The sequence below is a fragment of the Pseudopipra pipra genome, chromosome 9, assembly GCF_036250125.1.
Source record: "Pseudopipra pipra isolate bDixPip1 chromosome 9, bDixPip1.hap1, whole genome shotgun sequence".
NCBI lineage: Eukaryota > Metazoa > Chordata > Aves > Passeriformes > Pipridae > Pseudopipra > Pseudopipra pipra.
Window position 1 is genome coordinate 24,530,085 of NC_087557.1, and position 25,916 is coordinate 24,556,000.

Sequence of the window (25,916 nt, forward strand, 5' to 3'; positions counted from 1 at the left end):
CCTTGGGACCAAAGCTCTTTCTAGGAAATGAGGAGGCAGGCAGGAAGAAGGGGGCGCTGGAAAAACACTGGAAACAATTTCTACCAGGCGGAAGAGCTGAGGAAAGCAAGCAGCTATTGTTAGAGAAAGGAGCAGCCACAGTCAGCAGGAGACTGAGAAGCACTAATCACTGCTAAATCACTGGAAGATGTCCCCACTAAGCAGAATTGCCACCCCTGCTAACCAGCAGCCATCGACATTAAATATTGTGGAGCTGAGCTCGGCTCTCTCAGAGGCCTGCTGATTAAAAATGCCCTGATGAAATGGTGTGTACAGTAAGAAGTGGTACTTAGTGTTTTGTCTTCATAATGCTTTAAATTGCTCTATATCCCCACAAGGTATTTTTCCATTCTCCATTAAAAATGGGCAACTGAGTTTCAGAAGCACGGAACTACTGCAGGGCTCGACCGGCTTTTTAAAAAGGGCCTGAGTTAACACTATTTGCTAAGTAATAATGAATTGTTTTTCTTTATCATACCTGATTTCAAACCCTGACAGTGTCTCTAAGTCAGTCTTAATACTTCTTGCTTAACACAGATTAAAAGTTATATAAAGGGCTAGAAACTGTCCCTCCCACATCAGTGCGAAATATTATGGTTCATTGTTTTGCCCATGCTGATTTATGATTTCACAGCAGTAGCTCCATTAAGCTCTAGAATGGATTTTCACATCATAAAAGCATAATGCTTTAAAATTCTTTGTGTTTTAGGACAATTTAATGAAGTAGTTAAAAATTATTCCAGACTGAAAATGTTTTCTGCAATCAAGAAAAAAAAATAATCTGGTAAAATATAGGAAAGCAATTAAAAAAAAAAAAAGAAATCCAAACAACTGACTGCTGATCATAGAAAGATGCTTCTGGAAAAGAGGAGCTCAGTGGGAGAGTTTTCCTTTTTTCTACTTACTCTCTCAAGTGCTTGTGATGTGCCCTGCAGTAATGCCACTTTCTTTGTATATTGGGCAACTTCTAGTGGAAATGGAAAAATAAATAAATAGTACTCTTTTTGTTGCTGAAGAAGGTCACATTTTGATTTTTTACAGGAATTCAATAGAATCTTCCTCAATCCAGAACACCTTACTATAGAAGCAGAAGGAAAACATCAAATCCTGCTCTTGCATGAACAGAGGAGATCCTCTCCCTTGTTGTGTCACACACTGCTCATATGGAATGCCAATGTCTTTTTCTTCTTCCTCTTTGCCATGGTTTCTGAGCAGAAGCAAGTCATAGCTGCGTGCCAGGCTTGCACTTCATCCTTAGCAAAGTGAATGAAATGTGTAGGACTCCACTGCCCTTAAGCAGTGAGTCTTAAAGCTGACAGGAATTTTACCTTGCTGTCTCCTTGCAATGTACTCTGGTGTGTAGAAAGGAAAGGGTAAGAGGGTGACAGGAAAAGGAAAGCAGCAGAGTTGGAAATTAGGCAGGATTTCCTCATGGAACTGGCTGTAGAAGACATATGTGACCACTCAGTGCTCCTGTGAAATGCCCCAGGGCACAAGTGGTCAGGACTGCAGAAACCATCTACTAGGCCTGGCAAATATTTTGATATAATGAGGGTCAAGGACTATCCCTTATCCCAAAGTCTTGAGGGCTTTTATCCAACATTACATTATCTGAAAATCTTTCATGGGAAGTGAATATCATCAGCAATACTCTTAATTTACTGGAGGGAAATGGAGATTTTCCCTTTTTTGCAACAAGAAATCCGCCCAGGCTAAGTTGTTGGGGAATGATCTTGTTTCTTTGTTCCTTTTATGTTTATTAATATCTTAGATTTAGAGGAGAAGCTCATGGAGTCCACGTGCTGAAGGGGGCATCCAGATTCTGGTATAAAACTTCTCCTGTGAATAATCCAAGGAAAACTCCTCAGTCAGTATTGACAATCCTAAGAGTGAGCTCTCTCTCTTCAAAGCCATATGTGTTTTGTTTCTCTTGAATCTGTAGAGAACTCCCTGAGGCATCAAAAGAGAGACATGGTAGTGGAAAACATCCCTCATCCTTTGCCATCACTTGACTCCCTCACTGTGTTATACAGGGAAAGAAGGCTGCCTTGGAAAGTGCAGTGCTGGAAATCAATATTTGATCAGATCTGCTTGTGTTTATTGACATTAAAGAATATTTCATAGAATCATTGAGGTTGGAAGGGACCTTGGGAGATCATCTAATGGATGCTTAATGCCAATAAGTGTTTTCTAATCGGATTGGTCCTTTTCCATGTACAGAAATGGTAACTCTGCCTCCAGGCAATGACACCAGCTACTGAGGAGCTTGTGACAGCTGCTGTCAGTGGTGGCTGGGCTGGCAAGCACAGCACCCACATTGAGACTGGAATAACTGGGTTTATAGCTCAGAGTCCTGGATGTTACATGATACTCACGTGAATTCTTCTGCCCCAACAGCTGGCAATGCAGAGAACAATTGCCCGTGGTGGAACATGACATTATACCCGTGATAAGTGAAACATTGGTAAAACAGGCACTAATCTTCAAGGTGATTATTATCACATTACTTTAGGAAGGCTTTTCTCCAGCTCTGGAATTCTTGTGCAGTCAGTGTCAAAGTTCACAGTTTACAAACACCTACTTTAGTAACTGGATGTTTGAAAAACATACTTACCTCTTGCAAAAAAACCCCTTTCCATTATTTATTATTGCTAACTGGAGATCCTGTTCCACATGAGAGAGAGATGCATATGTCCACCCCCCACCATGATTTTGCTATTTTAAGAGCTTGTTGATATGCAGTTTGCAGGTGGCTCAGAAGGTGACTCATGTAGAGTGTTTTTTATTTCTCTAGAAAAGGCCAGTGGCTCCTAAACAGGTTTTGGCTGCATCCCTCACACAGCTGCCAGACCCCACTGTTGCTGCAGTATAACCTGAATTCCACTGTAACCATTTTATTGGGTTTTTTTTGGTCTTGCAAACCCAGTCCTAACTACTGTGCTCCTACTTGGAGTAATGATCTCTCTTTTGAGACAATACTTGAGACCTGAAATTTATAAGCACTGAAGATACATAATTAGATACTTTTTTTTTCTTTTTAGGGATTTATAGCATTTCTTGTAACTGCATATACATTTGCTTACAAGTAATAGTTAATTCAAGTAGATAGCAATAGTCCTTCTGTAATAGCTAGTCATATTCTAGGGATGTTTCTATAAGTACATTACACCTTATTGTCTGAATATATCTTCTCTGCATTGCCAACCTGGGTAGAAATATTCAGTCTAGTTTCAAACTTTCTTGGGTACATCAGGAAAGTAGCTGGAACAGAATGATCTCAGAATGGGCTGGAAAACTTGCTAATGTCAGGATAGTGTTTGCTCCAACAGGTTACAAATTATACTGTTCTTATGCTGTTGAGAATGGGGAATAATACATCTCTCAGAGCTATCACTGCATATTTGTTATCAGGTATAGCTATAGATAGGTGATTTCCATAACCTTATTCATACCCCATGGAGTAGCAAACGAGTTTATCAAGGCATCTGTAATGAATATGTGAGTGCTGTGGGGAGGAGCAAAACAGGACAGTGCCGAAAACAAAGGAAAAAAAAAAGACAAATACCCTAAGCTTTGGATGGTAAAATGCCAAATGATAACAGAATATTACATGTTTTGTTACCAGTGGTTTTCTGTGAGTTGTTTAATATTGGGGAAGGGAATAGATAAGCATATGTGAGGGAGCAAGGATGACGAGCAAAAAAGCGGAAAATAAATAATAATAATAAAAAAAAAAGGCTTGAAGAAGCAGAAAGTTGCTTGAAAACTGATTGTATAAAATATGTATAGACACCTTAAAAGATCAAAATAGCTGTTGGAAGTGAGGCTGTGAATAGGAACCTTCAAGGGAGGTTTTGTACCTGCCCAGATTTTCATGGCTGTTTTCTCATTTCTGTGCCATTGCTCAGGAAAAGACTGTTGGGTGTCCGGACACTCAGGCAGGGCTGCTGTGCATGCACAGTAAATCCAAAATGTCTGACGTGCATTGCTCTGACTGCAGGGAAATAACTGTACATTACAGGCTGGTTTGGAGGGTGGGATTGCTTTTTTTCCAATTCATTGAACAAATGTGTTAAAAGAACTGAAATGTGATGCTTTTGTGTTTTACCAAAACTGCAGGGAAATCACATTTTTTTCCCCTTTCTTGTCATCAACATATTTTCTTTATTCATGTAACAGTAGGTGTCATTTTTCTTTAATTATGCCCAGCTATCATATGTTGCTTTTATTTGTTGAGGATGTTAGTTTCAGGGAAAATAATTTAGACAGTTCCATTTTTTCAGGCAACAATACACTAAATCCTGTGCTTACAAGTTGCAATTAGATAAGAATTCTTCTTTCCACAATCAAATGTGTCAGCTTCTTACTGGAAAGTAATGATGAATCAAACTTATAGTGTAAAATGGGAAGATCAAAGCATTCAACGAAAATGTAATGAAGAAAATACACTTTTATGGCTTGGCATTTTAAATGTCCTCTGTTATATATCACTGTGGCAGCATACAATGGTATAAGTCTTTCTTTAGGAATGAATACAGATTAATGCAGCTTCATTTTCCCTGCCGGAATTTACTTCTGATGAGGATATTTCTCTTCCCTTACCTCCCTCCCACATACATACCCCTCTCTTCCCACCCTCAGACCTAAAAGTATTTTAAGCAGTTTAGCCTGTCAACAAAAGCCTTTGCTAAAGGTTTTTGTAGCCTTTGGTAATGACTTCTAATTTATGTGACTAATTATCCCGGGATAAATAGAGATGAGGTGCTTTAGGATAAGGCTAATCTGCATGTCTGCTGGAAGCTTGAATAGTACATTTTATAAGGCTGCAAAACCCCAAAATTCAGTGAAATTAAGGTTGTGACAAAAGGCAGACAAATTCAAAATGGAGGCAAACACTTCTCTTCCTGAGCTGCTGCAGCTGGATGCGAGAAAGGCACTGAGGGCATGAACAGAAGCATCATTCCAGATTCTGGGGGTTATTCCCATCCATACTGAAGCTTTAGGAGGTTTTGCCTGTGCTGTTTACTCAGGTATATTTTCATACAGAATTGCATCATGATTTGCCTGTCTTCACCCTCCCTCTTGTCCCAGTTGTGTTGCCTTTACTCTTTAAATCATAGTGGTTATCCATCTACACCCACCTCACCCCGATTTCTGCCACAGTATAAACAGGCAGGGATGTATGTGATTATGTATGTACATACAGCAAACAACAATCTGAGCACAAAAAACTTAGTCCAACATCTCGACAGTGCACAATGTTATCCCAGATAGAACAAACTTATGCTGGTGAAAGAGGAGAAGAAAGAAAGAAAGGAAACCTAACAGCCTTTTTGCTCAGCTGCATGGTTCAGTTTTCAGAAGAGCTCTTGAATTTAGAACTTGACCTCTGCAACACTATGCAGAGCAATGCATGAGTACTTTAGGGTTTAGTCTCATTTTCAGAAGTGATTTAAGGAGTCAGACCTCTTAGGATGCTTTACAAAGCCAGTTGCAGGTAAGTCTGGTGTTGCTCTGAGCCATCAGGACTGGGTTCAGCAGAGCTCTGCACATCTCAGGGACCTCTCGGCAGCTCCTCCCCAGCCTCACCTTTCTGAGTGATTTTACAGCCACAGTGGGTTCTCCCCTGCCAGCTGAGAGGTGAGCAATGCTCCACTGTACCAGACCATGTGGACATGCCTTTAATTCTCACTGTCCATGCTGTTAAATTTGGCTGTTTGAACCATCTCATTCCTCAGTCCGAGATGTTAGAAAAGGCCAGAATTCCAGGGTGGGCAAAATGTAAAAATCAGACTTGTGGTTATGTATGTACTCAAAATGTTGTTTTGCTTGCTGAAATTGCTTCTGAAAACATGATGCCCAAGTCTTTTAGGAGCCTACAATGCAGTGCTTAAGACATCCAGAGCTAACTTGCTCAGAGCAGGGAGAATGACAGATTACTCAATTCCCTTTTCAATTAGTTAACCACAGGATCATCATTCTACTTCACTCAAATTGTGGTATATTGATTTCTGTTGTGACTCTAAAGATTTTAATTTTTAATAAAAAGTTAGCATGATATTCTCTTTGTGTGTATAAATCCAGAATAATCTGCTTTTTGCAGACAGGGTATTTAAATTGAAAGACCCCATAATACCTGTCATGCTTTTAAGGAGCTCTCCCTGAGTTCACGGAATCAGCACCCCCGTGCTTAGTTTCCCCACAAGACACCAGTAACACAAAAGCCTTTGAGACCTAGATGAGAGAATTACAACATAATGAACTTTTAAATATCAATAACCCTTCCCAAAAGTTGCTAAAAAGCTCATGTTGTACAAAATCAGAGTTTCAGAGTATCAGCTGATGCAAATTACAGAGAAGCCAAAGGAAAAGGTTATCCAAAGCCTTTCCTATCTTTCTATATATACATATAGAAAAATAGGAAAGAGGGGTGTTTTGTATATCTATATACATATAATTGTATGAATATATCTATCTTTCTATATCCTCTTTCCTGTCTGAGGCCAAATTAGTATGAATAGGTCTATGGTTCTGGAACAGGTAAATACTAAAGAACTTGCCTTAAATTGCTTGTAGCTTGTGCATACTGACCCCAGACTCCATTTTACTGAGAAATGAGGTAACAACTCAGGTGAGCAGATTTTCCTTCCTTGGGCATCCCAGCCCAAGGTAACTGCAGAGTCAGGTGCAGCAGGTTGCTAATGCAGCCCATGTTCAGGGCAGTGCTCCTTCCCAAACCACCAGCAGCTCTCAGAAACCCCTGTGCCCAGGTAAAAAGCTTTTATACCAGCAATCCCAACAGTGATAAAAAACTTCTAGATGTCTTTACCATTTGACAGCTTTACTCTAACCCTGAGCTTCCATGGAAAAGCTACACAGAGAAACTTGGCCTGAGTATTAAAAGGAAGTTTCTTGGGGACCTTCTGTACTTTCTGGCACACTTCCCAGGAAGGGACTAATCAGTAAAAAGCCGTTCTTCACACTTGTTCTGTGGCCTGTCCTCTGTGACCTATTTTCTTGACTAATCCTGTGATTTTTATCCCAGCCAATGCCAAATTGCTTCTGTTTCTGCCTGCTTCTGGCCAGTCCTATAACTCTTAGCTCCCAGCAAGCCCTTGGGGGGAAATATGGAATTTTGAGTGGCTCCTCTTGCTCCAAGTACTCTGCAAAATCAAAGGACAGTATTAGTAACTCCAAAATTCAACAGCAGAAGCATTCTCTGTATAGGTAAATGAAGACTTTTGTGCAGATTAGGTCTTTCCTAGAAGATAAAATACCATAAGGCCAGTCTGTGTGTGTGATGTGAGGTTTGTACTCCTGAAAGCAAAGAAACCCTTGTGAAAAGCTCTACATGATGATCTGTGAAGCTTTTATTTTGTTGCCAAAAGAGGGAGCCCTCACAGAATTCTATGTGCTTCGGCAACATTCTTGCTCTTGTGATCTGCTCTTTAAAAAAAGCTCTGAAATTTGTTTTTCTTACAAAACTTTTGGCCTCTTAGGTTTAGAATAAGTTTGTGGCACAGATAATGTGAGCTGTGAGTTTTGCCCTCTTTGGTTTCACAATGACCTCAGAGTACAAAGAGAGAAAACAAGCTTTTCATTTTCAGAGTTATTCAGCTGGCTATCATTAAGTACACAATTTGGTTTCATTAAATACTATATTTTAGCATTCCAGTGTTAGAAATAATGATCCTGCTAAACTGGACAATGCTGGCTGGGCACTGAACTTATTTGAAATGATACAGGATTCTGTGTGTTGTAATTTGGGTTCCATGCTGCCTTCTGTTTCTGTGAGCTGGAATTGTCAAAACTGGTACCCAATTCAACCTCTTGGCCATCCCAGAAAGGATTTTTTAATTCTGAAATACAATGTTTGAGAAGAATGAGTAGGATCTTTACAGTTTGCCTGATGATATAAAGGGTAAATTAGTGCTGGGTTTATTTGTAATCACTTGTAGAATGCATTTCAAGAAATTTTGGAGGGATTTTAAGAATTATACAGCTTGTTACTGATTTTACCAGTGGATTAGGTTCAAAGCAGTGAGAAAGCACAGGCACTTTTATTAGTGTTTATCTGCAGGGGGAAAGAGTTTTTTCTCCAGTTCTGCAACAGAGACTGCAACAAATAATAAGTTTACCAGAGAGACTCGGTAAGTGTTGATTCATGGTTCACCCTTACCTCTTCCTGAGCTTGAACTGGTTAAAGGAAAGTCTGGCAAGAGAAATTACAGGTATTTTAGCTGATCTCTGCCATCTTTTCTGAACCTGTACTGTTCCCTAGATTAGTTCCCTGTTGAAGAATTTATTTTCAACCTGATGGTTCCTATGACTCTGTGGCTTCAATACCCCATTTGGTATTTTCTCTGTTTTGCCCAGCAGCTCTCTCTTCCACTGTCTGAGTGGATATGACAGTCCAGCCTTTCTTAACTCCCCCAAATCAAAGCCAAACTTGCAAAATAGCTTTATTTCATGGGAGCACAAAGCCAATAATGGGGCAGTAGGATTTAAAAAAGTACTTTTACTTGATGATTTGAGATATCTTGCCTTCCTATTTTTAAGCACAAAATCAGAGGCTCCAGTCTGACCTGTTTTAGTGAGATTTTGGTGCTTGGAACCAGATTCTCAAAAATAGATTAGTGCTTAAAAAGCATTTGGGTGCTTAATTCACTCCCAGGTCAGTTGTTCTTGAAAAATGTCACATCCTTGCTCTTGGCAAGACTGGAGTGTGACATAGCAGGATTGTTGCATCAGAGTAAAATCCTGTTTAAAATTCATATTGCTGATTTGTTGTTGACAGATCCTGTGTGAAGGCTGCTGTGGGATTATTGTGCCATAATAGTAGTGAGATTCAAAATAAGTGCAAGGAGTCAAGTGGCTGAGATAGGAAGGATCACATTTAGGTGATAACTTTTTTTTCCTCTTTTCCATTATGGTGTTGTTGTTGTTTTGAACACTATTAGTATTCCCAGTGCTGTACAGAAACATAGGGGAGACTTAGGGCAGGAGCTAAGTTGATTGCAATCAAATGACATGATAAAACAGAAAAATAAACCCTGAAATAATTTTATGCATTTTATTTAAAAGAAGAACATTCAGAGTTAAGACTGAAATGGCCAAAATGAGTGTTTCTGACATTTTATGGATGTTCTGCATAGGTAGTGTGCCTCCAAATATTGGATGCTCTGATATACCATATGTGCTGCAATTCCTAAGCAATACAACAGATGTTTTAGGTGATCAATTCAGAACTCACTGGCTTTGTTTAGCTCTCCCCATTCCCAATTTTATATGATGTGAATGTGCCTTTCATCGTAAGTAGAGGAACAGTTCCATATTTAAAAATCTATGCATAATTCAAAGTTGACACAGTAGCAATACTAAAACACCCCCCAACCTAGAAAATCTCATGTTCCTCAGAGTCCAAAACACCTAGTTAGCAAAAGCTGTGGCCAGTAAAAATTAGCTTTGTGTGGCTTGAATCAAAACTTAACTATTCTTTTGAGTTTAGGTTTATTGTGCGAGGCAGATGAAAGCTGACAGTTCTGATTTCTTTGTTGATCAGAGGGCTGGGGGAGCTGCTTTGTTTGCTTATTTGTTTTTAAGAAAAATTTCGTCTTGTTTCTGTGTAATCTCCTCCAAAGCCAGCTTCCTAATGGCACCTTTTTATCTTCAGGTCTCTTAACACTTTCTTCTCTGCTGCCCCTTGCTTTGCCAGCTCCTAATATGCAAAGTGCCTTTTCTGCCCTGTGATCAGCTCTTCTTTCTTTTTATCTTTTCTTTTTTCTTTTTTTTTTTTTTTAAAGAGCTTTTTAACAGTAATCCCCAATGATTTTACTTAGTTTTCTGCTCATGTGGGCTGGAAATCTATTCAGCCTTCATTAAAAAGCTCATTTGAAAATAGTGATTCCATTGTATTGTCTGAACCGCTCAGTTTATTTATTTGGGGATATAAAAGAGGTGAACTCTCATATTTTTTTCCAGTTGTAAATGAGCACAGATATATATCTGGTGGCTAACACAGTGGAGAGACTTTCTTCTGGAGTGGTCTGTGGGGAATAAACTTGCCTGTCTGCCTCTGCAGAGGCTGGGAGTGGCGAGGGCAAAGTCAAGCAGGGCTCCTGCACCAGCCCCGTGTCTCCTCTGCAATCTGAACCCACAGGACCGTGGCGAAGGGAGCTACAATTCAAAAGGAAAAATGGTCTCTGTCTTCAGTGACCAAAAGAAAAATCTAGGCTCACTGGGAACAGGAATGAATCTGACACCTAATTTAGCCACTATAAATTGGAACATTTACATTTGTGTTGGTCTTTCAGAAAAAAAAGAAAGAAATTCCTGAAATATTGCTGTCTGACACAATAGAGTTCAGGCTAAGAACAAGGATAAATTTTCCTGGCATGTTCACCTGTGGAAACTTTGTTCACCTTTCCTGAAACTGTGAAATTGGTTTGAAATGATGGACTGATGCTTCCTTCAGAGTTATTCTTGACATACCACAGCGCTTTTGCTAACTAAGAAATATGTACTGTTTGGGGAAGCAAAATGCTTTCCAAACACAGTGTGGAAATGTTGTTGTAAACATCTACATAATTAATTTTTAAGGTTAATGTTCAAGGGATGTTTGGAAACCTCTTGGATTTCTTCTAATAAGCGAAGAACGTAAACAAGGGCAATGGCAGCAATTAAAATACAGAACCATCTATTTCTAAAAAAAATGGAAACTTCAGAGTGACTCACAAATCATAGGTAACCATCCACGTTTCAAATTACCGAGAGAAACATATTTTCTGTTTAACCCAAAGGCTGACTGCTTAAGAGTAGCTTCATGACACAGTTCCTACGTTCTTGCTTTGTTACATGGACACGAGTAAATCTCAGCTTCTGTCTTCTGGAGATCTGATTCTGAGGGACACAATCTGCCCTCAGTGACTGTCTCAGCAAAGGGAACAGGGGAAACTCAGCCTTTGGCTGGACTGAACCCTGAAGCAACTCCACATTTGTGATGCAAAAAATTAGCAGTTTCATATAGAAATTGGTTAATAGGGCATTTGGTTCCCTTCTCTCTTCCACAGAAGTCCCCACGCTTTGGGTACTGCTCAGAACAGTCCTGTGTTGGCCAGTCACCACACAGACTTTCCACAAGTGTGTATTCTGGGATTTTCAACCACTGTTAGATATACATCAGGTAGCAGGTCCCCAATGAATTGCTTATAGAACTGTAAAAGAGAGATAATTTGAAGCAGTTAGCAGCGAGGCTAATGAAAAGAGGGTTTCAGACCTCTTATCTCTGTTCAATGTACAGGACAAATGTTGTTCCCTATTTTATTAGCCAGAATAACCTGGCCTGGACTGAGGAGAGGAACAAACTGGTAATATCTGGATGGCCTTGTTTCCTTATGCAGGTCTCCATTTGAGGCTGCTCTCCTCCAAACTAATTCAGCTTGGTGATTTTGATGAGCCAAACTTTTATTTTCTCCTTTAACATGACATATTTTTTGTGACATACATAGCTCTCTTCAACTGTTGTGAATAAAAGTGCCTCTGGAGTGTTTTAAAGCACCAGGGTGAAGGGTTTGGGCTAAAATATCAAATTTAAAAACTTAAGATAAAAATGTCCCAGTTCAGATGTATAGAGTTGTATGTATGTATGCATGTTCCAGTAGCCTCCACTTGATTTTTTATTAGCATTTCTAGAGACACCACCCACAGATTAAAGATGAATCACACTGGATAGTGTACAAAGGCAGAGTGACCCTAGAAGTGGCTGCAGAGTCCCAGTGCTGCCCTGTTAGTCTTTAGGAGTTTGGATATGGATTACAGCCTGAGTGGACCTTGTTCCACAAGTTCTGTGGCTCAAGATATTCAGTTACAGGGATTTAGTAATGATTTTAGCATGTGCCACAGAAAAGTACAACGAAATTACTTCAGAAACAAATGAGAAAGTGTTGGGTCTGTTTAGAAAGTCATATTGTACCTTTTGCCTTCAGGATAGCCCTCCCTTGTTATTGCCATTTAACTTCCCCAGACAGTGCTGTCACGGGCTGTAATTAAATAGGTAGGGTTCAGAAGAATGAAGATTGGGATGCTCTGAATCATTTGTTAAAGTGAATATGACAAGTAGTGGTCTGGTTTGGAGAAAAAAAAAATATTTGAGGAATAGAAAAACAAACTCGCTGCCATGGATTGTGAAAGGAAACAGACTCAAACTGAAATTAGATGAAAAGCTTGAAATTAGATGAGACAATAGTCAGGCATATAAATTTATATATTTGTCCATACATACTAGATTCTAATTTAGCTTTTCACTACAATTTTTATCGTATTGTCTTGACTTACCTACAGTAATCAAGAAACATTACACAATATGGGGGGAGAGATTTTAAATAATCCTCCCAATTTAAATGGGAAAACACAGTTATTTCCCCTTCCCTCCTGCCTGTCCCTATTGCAGAAAAGTCTTTGGCTGCACTGGTGCCCCGACAGCCTGAGAAGAGCTTGGAGAGCTGGCATCAGTTGCCCCTTTGCTGCAAAAGAAAAAAATACTGATTTTGTCCAGCTGTTATGCAAGTCTCTGGAATAGAATATTTCCTATCTGATTGGTTTACATTCCCATAGTATTAGCAGTTTGAAAATGCAGATGAAACTGGGCTTTAGCACGTCTGCTGGATAGAGGAAAGGAGGAAATAAGGAAAGAGAAAGAAGTGAATGTGACAGGAGTAAAGGGCCTGTGAATTTAGAGCTGAAGATTAAAAAATGAAATCATTGGTGCATTGGAAATCAGTTCCTTTGGCTCCCCTCCCACTGATTTCCTGCGGCTCCTTAAAGAGATGCTGCCTTTCCTAGGAAATGTGTGTTCTGCCATGTTGGTGACACATGGTGTGATAATTTTGAGTATTTCCTAGGGTTTTTTTCTGTATCTACAATACCCAGCATACATCACTTCCTTGTCTGAAATACTTGTTTATAAACATTTACTTTTATAACCATTTATTTCTCTGTGCACAATGCAGAAAGCAATAAACACACCACACTATAAACACACAGGAATGTTTGTATGTGTCTGTGATTCTACAGACATATATGCAACATATTTATGCTCGTACTTATATACAGCTACAGTGATGGTAACTGCAAAACTCAATTGCAAAACCAAATAAGCTCTGTCTTCTCCTTTTGGATGCTTGGATGCACGGAGCTGTAGGTTTGAGGCTGGTGGCTTTGAAGCTGAGTGGTGCTGGCACAAATGGAGATCACTACAAAAGAATTTTGGAGGTGTAGCCTTTAGATCTCATGCAAATCCTTTTGCAGTCATAAAGTTCTCCCAGCATTTACTCTTCGTGTTATGCAGAAAGCCCAGCTACTACTAACAAATGTTGTTTGGTTGTAGAGCTGAAATCTGCTCTGTTGAAAGTCTTAAGTTCCTGAGATGTTTGAATGTGATATACCAGAAATGCAACCTGTGTTTGTGGCTTTCTTCTGAATAAAATGTCATGCATTACTGTTGCACACAAGTCATTTGGTAGCCTTTAGATGTTGCCATCTGTAAGTGGAAAGGGAATATATTGTGTTTGCAGAATACCTTCAACCACAGGAACTGTGATTTGGCAATTGCTGTGCTGTGTTCTCACACAGCTCAGGGAAGCTCCAACACCTTGAGAGAAAGTAACATCTGAGATAAACACAACCAGGTAATTCCCACCATATCAGGAGTAAAGGAAGGGAGCTCTTGGCAGGGGAGGGATTTAGGCTCTAGGGAGCCAGAGAAAATGGCATTGAGAGAAGTGTTCTGTCGGGTTTATTTTCACTCTGCTGCTGAATCACAGGGACTTCTTAACACATAACTCATAAGTTTTATGCATGAAAACCCAATCAGTTTTGGGAAATTTCATATTCAGAAGGAATTTACTCTTGTGTTGCATCTTTTATATGTCTTTTTCTTCTTTCTGTTTGTATTGCTGTCTTTATGGTGTGAAACCACAAGAGCCCTGTTTCTTAAAAGGTTATCAAAGATGTGGGTTTTTTGACTGGGCTCAGGTGTATTAGTGTCACTGCTGTAATTCAGATCTTTGTTTTTCAGTTAAGTGCTGCCCTGAGCAGGATTCTAATCCAGAGCAGGAGCTAAACTGAGTGCAAACACATGCTGCTCCTGGAACAAGAAGGTATTTAAGTTCTTAGAAAGAAGGACTCTACCAGTGAAAATTTCTCATGTTTCAGAAAGCTTCCCAAGATCTCCTTCAGACTCCTTTTTTCCAAAACAGTAATTTCTTTGAAACCAAGTCAGTTGTCAGTCTTCTCACTACCAGCTAATTCTGGCATGATGACAGTTTATTAAACTTAGTATTAGTTGACATGGAGAGAATAGGACAACTGCTATTAAACTGCTACTAGCTGGTAGCTAAACTACTCAGATTGGACATTAATTTTGGAACTTAAGTCCCAATTTGAATAAATATTTATTTAGTCATAGACAGTAAAAGAAGGTTCTGGAGAAATGATCTGCTGGTCAGAGCACTTGTAGATGGATATAAGGAGCTGAAGTTCAATTTCGAGGTCCAGATGGGCCAGAGCAGGGATGAATTTCTGAATTTGTGCCTCCCTTGTAATCACAGGCTCCTACAACTGCATGTTTAGTTTTAAAATTGCCTGTATTGGGGGTTAATCTGTCCTGTCTGTTATCTAAACCAACCCATAAACAATGGCTAGTTAGTCAATATCCCATTACTGGCATAGGTAGATATGCTTTGTTTCTAATTAAACATTAATTGAACACTGTTGCTTACCCCCCTACCCCCCACCCCCAACAAATGGTGGACTTAAGTTCATAATTGCTTCCACAAATACTGCTCCTTTCCGTTGTAAAACTTAATGTAAGACAGGAATCACAACTAAAGAATGGCTATGCAATGCTAAAGCAATCTGCATCATGTATAGATTTAGGTTGTTAATGGCACTGTGTGTGGTCTGTATAGTTTTTCCTGCCCTTGTTTACTCTATTTTTTCAAAATAAATAAAATTTAAAGGGAAGAGGTTTTTGGCTCCTGCTGCTCACCACGTACTTTAAGACATAATCTGTTGTTTGTGGCATTACAATAATCTCTATAGGCATTAAATAACTGATGTCACAAGCACAGGATTATAACCACAGCTCTGCAATTTACATAGTAATACAACAAAGTATGAAAAACCTGCGTGGCACTGTGTTACCAAAACTAACCCTTTAAAATGCTGAGTTAAATCGTGGACTGAGTAGATCCTGAACCCTTGATGTGTAAATACATTTAAAACGTGCACACAGCCACCTTTTTGTTACAACAACTACAAAGAGGTTTGATTCCAACCCGGATATGGAGGCAGATCATGGAGAAATGGGCCTGTTCTCCTCCTTCATTTCTTTCAGGCCCAGAGCTTTTGGGAAAGAGCAGAGCAAAGTACACACAAGGCATTGGCTGTATCATCCATTCTTTTCCCCCAGCCTTTACTGTGGCAGAAATACCAGGGTTTGTGAGCTGTACTCCATGGACTCACATACTCTGCTCAGGGTGCAGAGGGCCCAGAGCCCTGGCTATCTGTGCATTAATTTGTCTCAGCATTTCAGGTTTGGATTAACATAAAAGATAGAAGCCCATGAAACTGGGAGGTCTGAGTCAAGTCTGCCAGTTGGGTTCAATGAAGTGATTGGATTTGCTTGCCGTATTTTGATTTGGTTTAAAAACAAACTTATTAACTAATCAAAGTGTCCTTTTACATCTGAGAATATGTATGTGCATAGTATACATCATAAACCATAAAGCTGCTACCAATGTACTTCTATTCCTTCACTAAGGTGCATAAGGATCCTTATTTACAAATGCAGAAGGATAGAAAACTGAAGAGGCTTCGGGTTGTCATAACTCTTATTGGCAAAGTTAAGGATCAGGTCATTCCAAAGCAGTTCATTCCTCCCCTCTTTCCAGAGATAAGATAGCCTTGACAACTTTCTGTTGTGATTGTTAATATTTGTGGTGAACTGATGGGCTTTTTTTTGATTCCTAGTGGTTCACTAGGAATTGGGTTACTATCTTAATGAGTGTGCTATATGTAAATAAGGCAACCTATAGATGGGGCACCAGTAGATGTCACTCAAGAATATGTGGAAGAGACCATGAAATGAGTGTGACCAATAAAGCTGCTCAGGGTGCTCGGCCTCCCATGGCTTTAGGCAATGATCCACTGCTTTTGGTAGCCACCTACTCACTAAGGCTTTGGGGCTGTGACCTCCCACTTCTGCCACAGGTACTGCAGAGTGTTTGTGTGTCTGCCCAGAGACACCTCCCATGGCTTTTCCACCTTTCCTTAATGTTTTTTGTATTAATGTTCTTTCTAAATAGCTTTTGAGCACAACAGGACTGTAAGAACATTGTGCATGAATCTTCTGTTCCTGAGACAAATAGTTCAAAGGGGGAGAAGGGAGAGGTCTTGGCTACTTGTTCAGCAGTGTTTTAGAAAAATAGGAAGGTACCAGGAATCACTGATTTTGGGAAAGAAATACACAGGTGTCAGATATTAAGTAGAAGAATAGGTGCACTAGAAGTATGAGTAAAGTAACTTAATAGTTTGGCACTGTCTTTCAATATTTGGACTTGGTTTTGATTCTAAACCAGAATTGAGTTACCAGATATTGCAGCGATCAAGTGTCTGTAGAGGTCACTGTTAAAATGGTTTAAAATGCTCATTATAGTTCTTAGCATGAGGAATAACATATCCCAAGCCACTTTATAAATGTTCTTCCACACCTATATTATCAATAATTGATTCCACAGAGTAGGCTACAGCAGATGCAATTTGCTAAAATCCCAGTCAAGTGTCAACAAGCTGACTGGTTCATTTTGTCATTATACCAGGAAACTTTAGCAGCTAATCATAAGGGAAGTACAAAATGTGAGATCTTGTTTCATTATATGAATAAAAGCCTGTGATTTCAGGATGGAAAGAAAAGATCATTGCTCAGCATACTGTGCTTAAAAAAAAAAAAAAGCAGCAGCTTTAAATCATCAAATTATCCATTTTAACAGAATTTGAATTAATAACTTGCTGAGATCACTACTTAAATCAGGAGTTTCTCTGTGGAGGTAAGTCTTGCACTCTGAAGGGAAGGAGGGTACAAGCAGTGAAACTTGCATTTGAGGATCCAGGCAGATGTGAAGTGCTCACTTTTTTCTAACACCTTTCTTTATCTCCTTCATTAGGAAATTTTTCCAGATGTTGACTAGCCCTGAATATTTCTTAAACTGTCCAACAACAAACAACTAGGTTTGCACTCCTCTGTCACAAAAGTGTCTTTTGCATAGGAGCACAAAAACCTGAGATTCATGGCTTGTAACCCCTCAGGTAGCAATGAGAAAGATGGGACACAGCCTTTGACCTCCCCACTCTGCCTCTTCTCTCTCCCCTCCGCTGTAAATCCCTCCAGGGCAAAACCAAGGAGGCTTATGGTGGTGCTTGTGGGCAGCCACATTGTGCCAAGTTGCACACTTGGGATCTCTTTGATCTTTTTCTGAACTTTTGGGTTCTTTCATGGCATAACATTCGAGGACAGCTTTCAAAAGCACTGATGTTACAGAGTGTGGCAAGAATAAAGGCCATAGAAATGTGAAATTCACCCTTCAGTACATCCTCATCTTTATTTTGTGATTAGATACACTGGTTTCAATTACTCTTATGTCAACACAGTTTAGAGAAGAGAAACACTAGTTTAGAAGTCAAAAGGAAAAGGCACTTTTAGTGACAACTTGTGGCAAAGTTTCCAGGAAAAAAAAAATAATTGCACGCTTGATTTCAATCTTAAACCCTCCGAACTGCACAGTAAATTGAAGGTTGTGAGGGACAGACACCTGTTCAAACCACATTGAAATTAGAGGGAGGAGATCAATAGCAGAGACCAGCCTGGGTAAAATACATTTTGGAAGACAAAATCCTCGTGTGGTCCCAGAGAGTCAATTCCAGCATCCTGTGAGGGGACTGTGGCAGGAGCTGCTGTTGAGATGGGCAGTTGCCTTTGGGTTCACAGCTGCAGAAAACACTGCCCAGAGAGGGAAGGCAGTGAAATGGCACAAACCCAACAGGAGCTTCTAAAGCTGATGTCATCTTAGGGCTTAGGAATTTTATATGGAGACTCAGAGCAAGGCGGGTAGAGATGCCCTTGCTGTCTAGAAAACCTCTACTGTCTCCTGGGACTTGTGTGCCTGGGAAGCTGAAGAAGCTCCCAGCACAGTGGCCTCACGTATGCCATAGATCCCTGAATGGCTGCTGCCACCTCCATCTCCCCTTCCCTGCACTGCTGGGTGTTGGGGGCTTGGAGATGATGTGCTGGGATAGAAGGCAGGGGTGAGAATATTTTTTTGGATCATGGCGGGAGGAGGAGTAGGAAGATGACTTTATAATTGGTTTTTTATCACTCTTTCTGACTATATTGACTTTATACTTGACACAGCTTTGGCTGGCAAGTAAGGCCCAGATACATTCAGAATTAGATATGACTGGGCTCATTCTTACATGAGAAGAAAATCATCGGTTGCTACAGAAACAGCTCCATATCAGTCTCGTGGGGCATCTTTGCATCTGGCTTTTTTTCCTTCTCTTTTGCTAATCTGTAGATAAGAGTCAAAGCAAGTGCAGCACATCCCACATCTCTATAAAAGGTTGGAAGAACTCTGCAGAGAGCAAAGTGTGAAAGAACATCTCATAGATAAGCTAAACTTAAATGAATGAGTTAATTTACACTCCCCCTGCGTTTTTTTTTCAAGTTTTGCAACTCTCTCTAAGTTAATTGAGGTGAAAATTAAATGACACCAGTCAGCAAATATTTTAAAGACCACCAAAATCAAGGAAGAGAAAGGAGGCACTCAGAAAAGGAGTTACTAAGAAACAGGAAAAAAACTGAGGGGTGAGTTAGAATGTATGTTGAGAAAATTGCATCTTGCAGTGAAATAATAATCCAGGCTGACTTTCAGGCAAGTTGTTTAACTTGATAAATTAAGGAATTAGTTAAAAATAAGTGTATATTATGGGTGAACAGGGACCATTCTGCACACTTCAGACCAGCTCACCAGCGACGTTCTTCAACTGGTTTTCTAAAACATAATGAATTCTTGATGCTTAGTAGATTAATATTTATTGAGTGAATCAATGCTTAATTTATTAAAAAATTGCCTTCCTTGTATTTTAATATGATTTATTACTCATCAGTGCTTATTGCATTAATTAAAGATTGTGTTAATTTTGTGGAAGTGAACACGATCTGCTGCAGGTTTGCTGTGCTGTGGGGACTGTGCCTCTGGGTAGTGCCAACCATGGAAACTGCTGGAGGTGGGAAGCTGGGATGAGTCACCTCTTCCTGCCCTTGGGATTTCAGATAGCCAGCAAAGTGGAAAAGAGGATGCTGCCCCTCAAGGGTAGGACAGGATTATAGCAATAGCAATACTGTGATGATACGGGGAACGTTTCTGTTTGCCTCCTTCAAATTATGGCTGATGCTGTGGAATTCATTTTGGTGTTTCTTATGGAATGTCTTTTTGTCAACGTAGGTGAAATCCAGCCTTAGAGACATGGGAAACTCTCACCTCTTTTCCAACCAGGAATGACAGTCATTGTGTTTCAGTGCTCAAACTGTAAGAAATTCTTGGGACAGTAGGTTGCCTGGAGATTGGGATGGTCCCAAGCATCTCAGCAGGGGCAGGTGTTTGAGAAGTGGAAAATTCCTAAAGGCAGAACAAAAAAACCCAGACATCTTGTGAGCTGAGTCTTTCAAGAAATCTGTCAAAACAGGGAGAGGGTGATCCTGCTGGAGGGGGGCCACAGCTGCAATTTGCATCTCTCAGCACTGAAGAAAGAAGTGAATATATAAAGCCCCACAGCCACAATACTTCTGGTGAAATTATTTTATTAATGGGTGTGACATTTGTAATGTCTCTCTCTTTAAATTCAAATACCTCTGTTTTTATAGCTACTCATAAGTGAGTCTGTCTGTTTTTTTAAAAAAAAATCCATCTAGTTACTAGGCTGCTTGCATCCAGCTGAGCCCTGGAAACGGCAGAGAGCTAGTCCCTGAGGTCTGAGAGCAGGCTGGAATTTCCAGAAAGTGGTTGGATCCATAATTAGGGTACTTTTGCATGTTTAAATGCACAATTCTGCAATGCACTTTGCTGTTTGCTCCTCTCCAGGGCTGGGGTGAGTGTGCACAAACTTCCCTTGATGAGCTAAATCAGTGAAACCTCTTCAAGGTCCAATGAAGGTCAGAGCAGAGAATTTTTCCTGGTCACCAGGCAGGCAGGAACCACTGTGCTCCAGCCTGGAGCATTTGGGTGGAGCCAGTGCCAAGGACCTGGTGGCATTTCAAATCCCTCGCAGCAGTTAGGTGTTAGATGCAAAAGATCAGTGCTGCTCCACTTGAAGTCAGAGAAATAACTTGAGCTTAAAGTTCAGCATATACACAGAGATTCTCTGGATCTGGAGTTAATTTGTTTTTTCCAAGGTCAACCTGAAGGCAGCATCCAAACTGGAAAAAAAAAGTTAAAAACTGAATGTTTGACTTCTAATAATTTAATTTTATTTCCCATTTTGTTTAACCTCTCCTATATGCTTTTGTTTTCCTGACGTATCAAGTTAAGCTATTTAGGTTTTTATTTAATGTTTATTTTTAGTCCATTTAATAGACTCAAGTCAGGACTGGGGGCCAATCAGGCTGCATGCCTTTCTCTCTATTCCAAATCTTTGCATTTTGCAACTTTCTTTGATGCAGGATATTTATATTCCACCTTTTTTTTTTTTCCTAGTAGAGAAGCTTTCACGGAGTATAGGCTTTGGATATATATTTTCTGCTCTAGCTGCTCATTAGATATACAGCATTTGGAGTTCCAGTTGTGCTGAGAAATGTAAGCAAAGCTTTTGGCCCAGTGGGGGCTAAACTCTGGCATTTCATAGCTTTGTACATATGAATCAGGATTAAGGTGCAGGATCTATATAAAATTTAGCTCATTAGGAGATGTTTCGTCTTACAGCTCCCACTGGGAAGGTGGGTCCTTTGCTTACACACAGTATTCCTCATTTTGCTTTCCTGCTCCCTGGGAAAGGAGGGGGGTGAGCAGCCCCCTGCAGAGTAGGTACAGCAGTTCTTGTGCAGGGGACACAAAGCAGCAGCAGGGTATTCCTCTCCCTTTCACCATTACCCTGCACACCTGGAAGAAGACTTGGCACACGCTGGCCTTGGTGTTTTATACTAAAGCAAACACAGTGGAGCACAGTGCTGAGGTCGTACTCAGGATGACTTACCAGAGTTGAGAGAACAAGGAGTGCCCCTGAAAACAGACAGACAGGACTTCTCTCACAAATGTGATTTGTGTTGTACCAGATTTAAGGTGCTGAAGGCCAGAAAGGTTTCAGAAAATGTGGGATTTTTCAGCCTCACACCCCACCTGGCTTCCCAGCGGGCCACGTTCCTGTTGGGCACATAGCTCAAGTGTATTCAGTGAATGACCATGTCCATGCATTTCAGCCAGTGAAGCTTTACTACAGAGAAATTATGGATTTGGAAGGGAGTTTCATCAGTCATAATTTCCAAGGAAAAGCGTTCACAGTAGGGAATACCAAGTTGATGTTGCCTCCTCAAGGACTTTCAGCTGTCACACAGGGAATACAGTGAGTGCAGTGATGAGAATTAGATTAGAAGAAGATCAATAGGGCTGGCAATAAATGAAAGTAACACAGACATTATTGAGCAAATTAGGGGAGAGAAATTAAACTGGACAGTATAATCTTCAATACCAGCTAGACACACTACTGTTGGGCAAAATTAGGGAGACAACAGTAAGTTAGAAAGTGCTATGATGAAGAGGCATTAACAGTCTGTGAGATGGGGAAAGCCCCGCTTGTGATGGAAAGCTCTCAGCCCACAGAAAGGTGGAAAAGGGTGATAATGGTCCAGGAGCACATGGATTTAAGTGGTGGGCTACAGAGAGGTAACAGTGGGGAGATCACCTAAGACTGGGAACATGGAGCAGGCAGCAGCACTGGCTGCATGTTACAGGGAAAGGGAACCTCAGATGCACCCCACCATCATGAAGGCTTTGGTGGCATAGCTTGTTCCAGGCAGAAAATTTTCCTAACCTTCTAACAGTACAGGTTGGTTTGCCATGTGAAGTCTTGCAGGCCTTCCAGAAACACTCCTCTGTGTAAACTTGATTATTTGCCATAATAACTTCCCTGTATTTTGCTGTCTGTACAGATATCCACTGATGATCCAGTCAGGCAAGCTTTTGGGGTGAGGGATATCCGGTGGCAATGAGATCCATGGGCTGACTGCACTCAGCATGAAAAGAAACTTTCCTTTTATCAGTCTTGAGTTTGTCTAGATACTCTTACATGTCTTTGAAAGGTTCACCCCAAGGCAATATAATTGTGTTTGATCACATACAGGCATTGAGTCAGTGATTGATATGAATAAAGAACTTAGTGTTGCTCGTCCCGGTTCCATGTCTTCTTCCCTGTGGAATCAGAAATCACTTTTATAAATATATCGGTCCATCTGTGCTTCTAGCTATCCATTTCAAGTATATGTTCCAAAAAAGAAATAGTAACACTTTATAAGTGCAAATAAAAACACATTAAAAGGACTGAGCAAGGGGTTTTTCTTCCTCATAAAGTGCATGTGGATCCCTTCCAAAAGAGTTACTGTGAGCCATGTAACTTGTAATTAATTCTGCTATAAATGTCAGAACACTTACTTTGCAGGTCTAAGCTGACCCACTAAAATTAGTCCCCTTTTAACAATTCCTTTTATAATTTGTTTTCCAGCAGAAACGACGGCTTGACCTCCTGACAATAACCAGCCCCGGTAAGTGAGCTCTGCCGCCCAGATCTCTTCTCTTTTCTTAAAGAGATGGTTGTCTAAATGTGTTTTTCCCCCGTCTCTGACATGCAAAATGAAAAACACTGTTCCCCAGAAAATCTTTCACCTAATAACAAGTGACAGCTATATTGTGCTCGGCAAAGCCCCGGGCAGTTATCCGTTCACAGAGCTGCCTCTTCAGACCTTTACTCTATGAATTGGAGTGCTGATATTTCTTTAAGCCTCCTGGGGTTACAGTTAGTGGTATATCTGCAGGGCAGATGCCCTCAAATTCACAATGTGTGTTCAAGTATCACGGAAATGCAAGCTTGAGTTTCCTTGGTGGCAAACGTGAGCAGTTTGGGGAGTAAGGAGATGGTGGCCCTCTATGAGCGTGGTGGGAGGCAGGAGGCCCATGCTCAGGGCTGAGAACCCCAAAGTGGATCTGCAAATATTTAGGTAAAAGGAAAATGCTTTAAGTTATCTGCTTTGTGGTGGCTTTTGTAGTTTGCCTCTTGAAGAGATAAACCAAAATGTGTTGTATTGGGCAAGTGCTGGGCTCTTTGGCATTGTGAGTTTTGCAGTTTCAGCACCGTGGCTGAGATGCAAGTTGGTTCAGTAGTGCCCCTCTGTGATCTCAGCTCTTCAGGCTGGGTGGCTTTTCATTTATTGCTGTTTGTCTGGCTCACTTTCTTTCCATTAGCTGCTGCAGAGGTTTGCTGCCCACCAGGTTCAGATGTACACCCTGCTCAAAGAGTGCCACATTTTGGTTAACTTTTTCAGTTTTTCAGATGTGTGTATGTATTAAGCTCTCAGGTTGGCTTTAACTGGGACTAATGAGTTCTGGCTTTAACTGGGAATAATGTGTTAGCAAAGTGAACAGGTGTTATGGGAAGTGAACAAAATGTGACACACATTTGCTTGGATAACAATTTTGCATCGATAATTGTTCTGACACTCTGAATGTAGATATAATCTGTGACATGGTTTCTCCTTCACTAACCTTGTTAAAGTAATAAGAATTAAAATAAGGAGGAGGAACACTTTGTTGGGACAGATGTTTGAGGCTATTGGCAATTGCATCACATTTTTGCATGTTCACTTTTCATGCAGTTTGCAATTATGTTAATGTATGCTCAGGGCACTTGCTGATAAAAGCAACAATACAGTGTGATACAGCCATTGTCACTATTCTGACTGTAACTTCAAGGACAAACATGGCACATTTTTCATTTTCCATATCTTCAGCATTCCTTGTTTCTAGAGGAAAAAGAAAAAAGATCTCTAAAGGTCTTAATCACAAGACACACTCAGATCTTGGATAAGGGCACCAAAGTCCGCAGTCACTTTTTTCAATAAGAGAAAAAGAGGGTTGAGGAGCAGAATAACTTAATGTGAGAGTTGTGTGTAAAACAAAGTTATGATACCTTCTTCATCATTTTCAGATGAATCACTGGAACAGTGAAAGAGTTGACTAGGTTGAGGTTGTGCATAGATGTGGTCACAGTAAGCAGCTATAGCTTCATATCTCTCACTTTAATACAGCAATCTACTCAGTCAACACAGCAATTAGTTGGAAGGTCTTCAATAACTGCAGGTAGACATGCTGCACTAAAAGGGGGGAAAAAGCTTTCCATAAACATGTATTTTTTCTGGAATGCAAGTTTTACCATTTCATATTTAACCAGAAATCTACAATATTGAGTACATAGGAAAAAAAAATAATATTTGTTCCATGATTACATAATTGAGTGCATATAGTTTTGCTTTCAATAGAGGCATTTTCAAAAGAAGCTTGGTGCTGGATCAGGCCAAACTTACCAAAGAGCCTAAAGCTGAGATTTTTCAAAGAGGCTGAAAAAGTTAGGCACTTAATTCCTAGTAGGATTGGAAAATGTCAGCCTGTGGATTAAAGGGTCTAGTTTCAGCCCTACAAATACAAAAATAAAATAAAATAAATCATAGCCTTAGGGCTTTTATCTGTCTTTGGAGACTGCTACTTTAAAATATTTCATTCTTTGAGTACTAGCTCTAAGATCTGACACTGACAGTCTGCTTTTACAAAGTCTTGATATCGGTTATGATGGCTGAGATCGGCCTTAATCACTGTCATCCCTTAATTTACTGATTCAAATGAGGGACTGGGCTATTTGGTTGCACCTGTTAATCCTCTGGGACTTGCTTCTGTTCTCCACCTTGCCGCAGGCAGGCAGCCTTTGCTCCTGGTGGAGGTCACTCAGCCTTACTTAAAGTGGGAAAGTCCTCTGTGTCTCACAAGCAGTATAGGCTACCAAAACCCTATTGCTTGATTGTAAGAAAAGACAAAGAACTTCAAAAGCAAAGGTGACCTCTGTGATTTGCACCTCTGTCGTGATGAATATCATCTTTCTTTTTTGTGTGTGCGCGTGAAACTCTTGAACCAGATTTTGTACGTTTAGTCGAGAATTGATGGTGATGCCTTGCAAGTATTACAACAGCTCTTCTCCATGTGCCACTAAAACTATTTCCGAAAATCGATCAGCCAGTTAATGAGACTAATTACAAGATAAAATAATACCTTTAATGTCAATTAAGGAGTGTTGAGACACAGGCGCCAAAATGTTCAAAAGTGAGTTTGTGGGATTACAGAAACCTACATCATCTCATGGCAGCCACACTGTTCCCCATGGACGTGGCTGTTGCACTATTCCCCAGGAATCATTGATGGGCCAGAAGCAGTGCCCATTCCTTGTTCCCTGAATTTCCCCCCTGCCCATGCTGTGCTGAACCCACACTGTGAGGGTGACCCACCACTGCCTCCTGCCTTGCTCCAGATGATTTCCAAACCCTGATCAATGCGTGTGTGGCCTTGTGAAACCTTGCTGAACAGTCCTGGACTTAAAAGCACATTTATATGTTAAACTGAACAGGTATAGATCATTAATCTGTAATCTGGACTGAGAGAAGTCTGGAAAAAAGGCGGGGGGGGGGGAAGAAAAAGGAAGAAGTACAGATGCAGCTCCAACTACACAGTTTGTAT

At 40.4% G+C, this 25,916-nt stretch overlaps 1 protein-coding gene across 8 annotated transcripts in view; it reads left to right on the plus strand.

Annotated features, from left to right (window-relative positions):
* The window catches only part of BEND5 (BEN domain containing 5), a 907,022-nt gene that overhangs the window by 451,700 nt on the left and 429,406 nt on the right, over positions 1 to 25,916 (plus strand). For 5 of the 8 annotated variants that reach the window (XM_064665271.1, XM_064665265.1, XM_064665267.1 and 2 more), the window contains exon 6: positions 22,864 to 22,903. In XM_064665271.1, coding sequence (XP_064521341.1) covers positions 22,864 to 22,903 — 40 coding nt within the window. The remainder of the gene's footprint in view (positions 1 to 22,863; positions 22,904 to 25,916) is intronic. The other 3 variants (XM_064665266.1, XM_064665268.1, XM_064665263.1) reach the window with 1 other exon arrangement.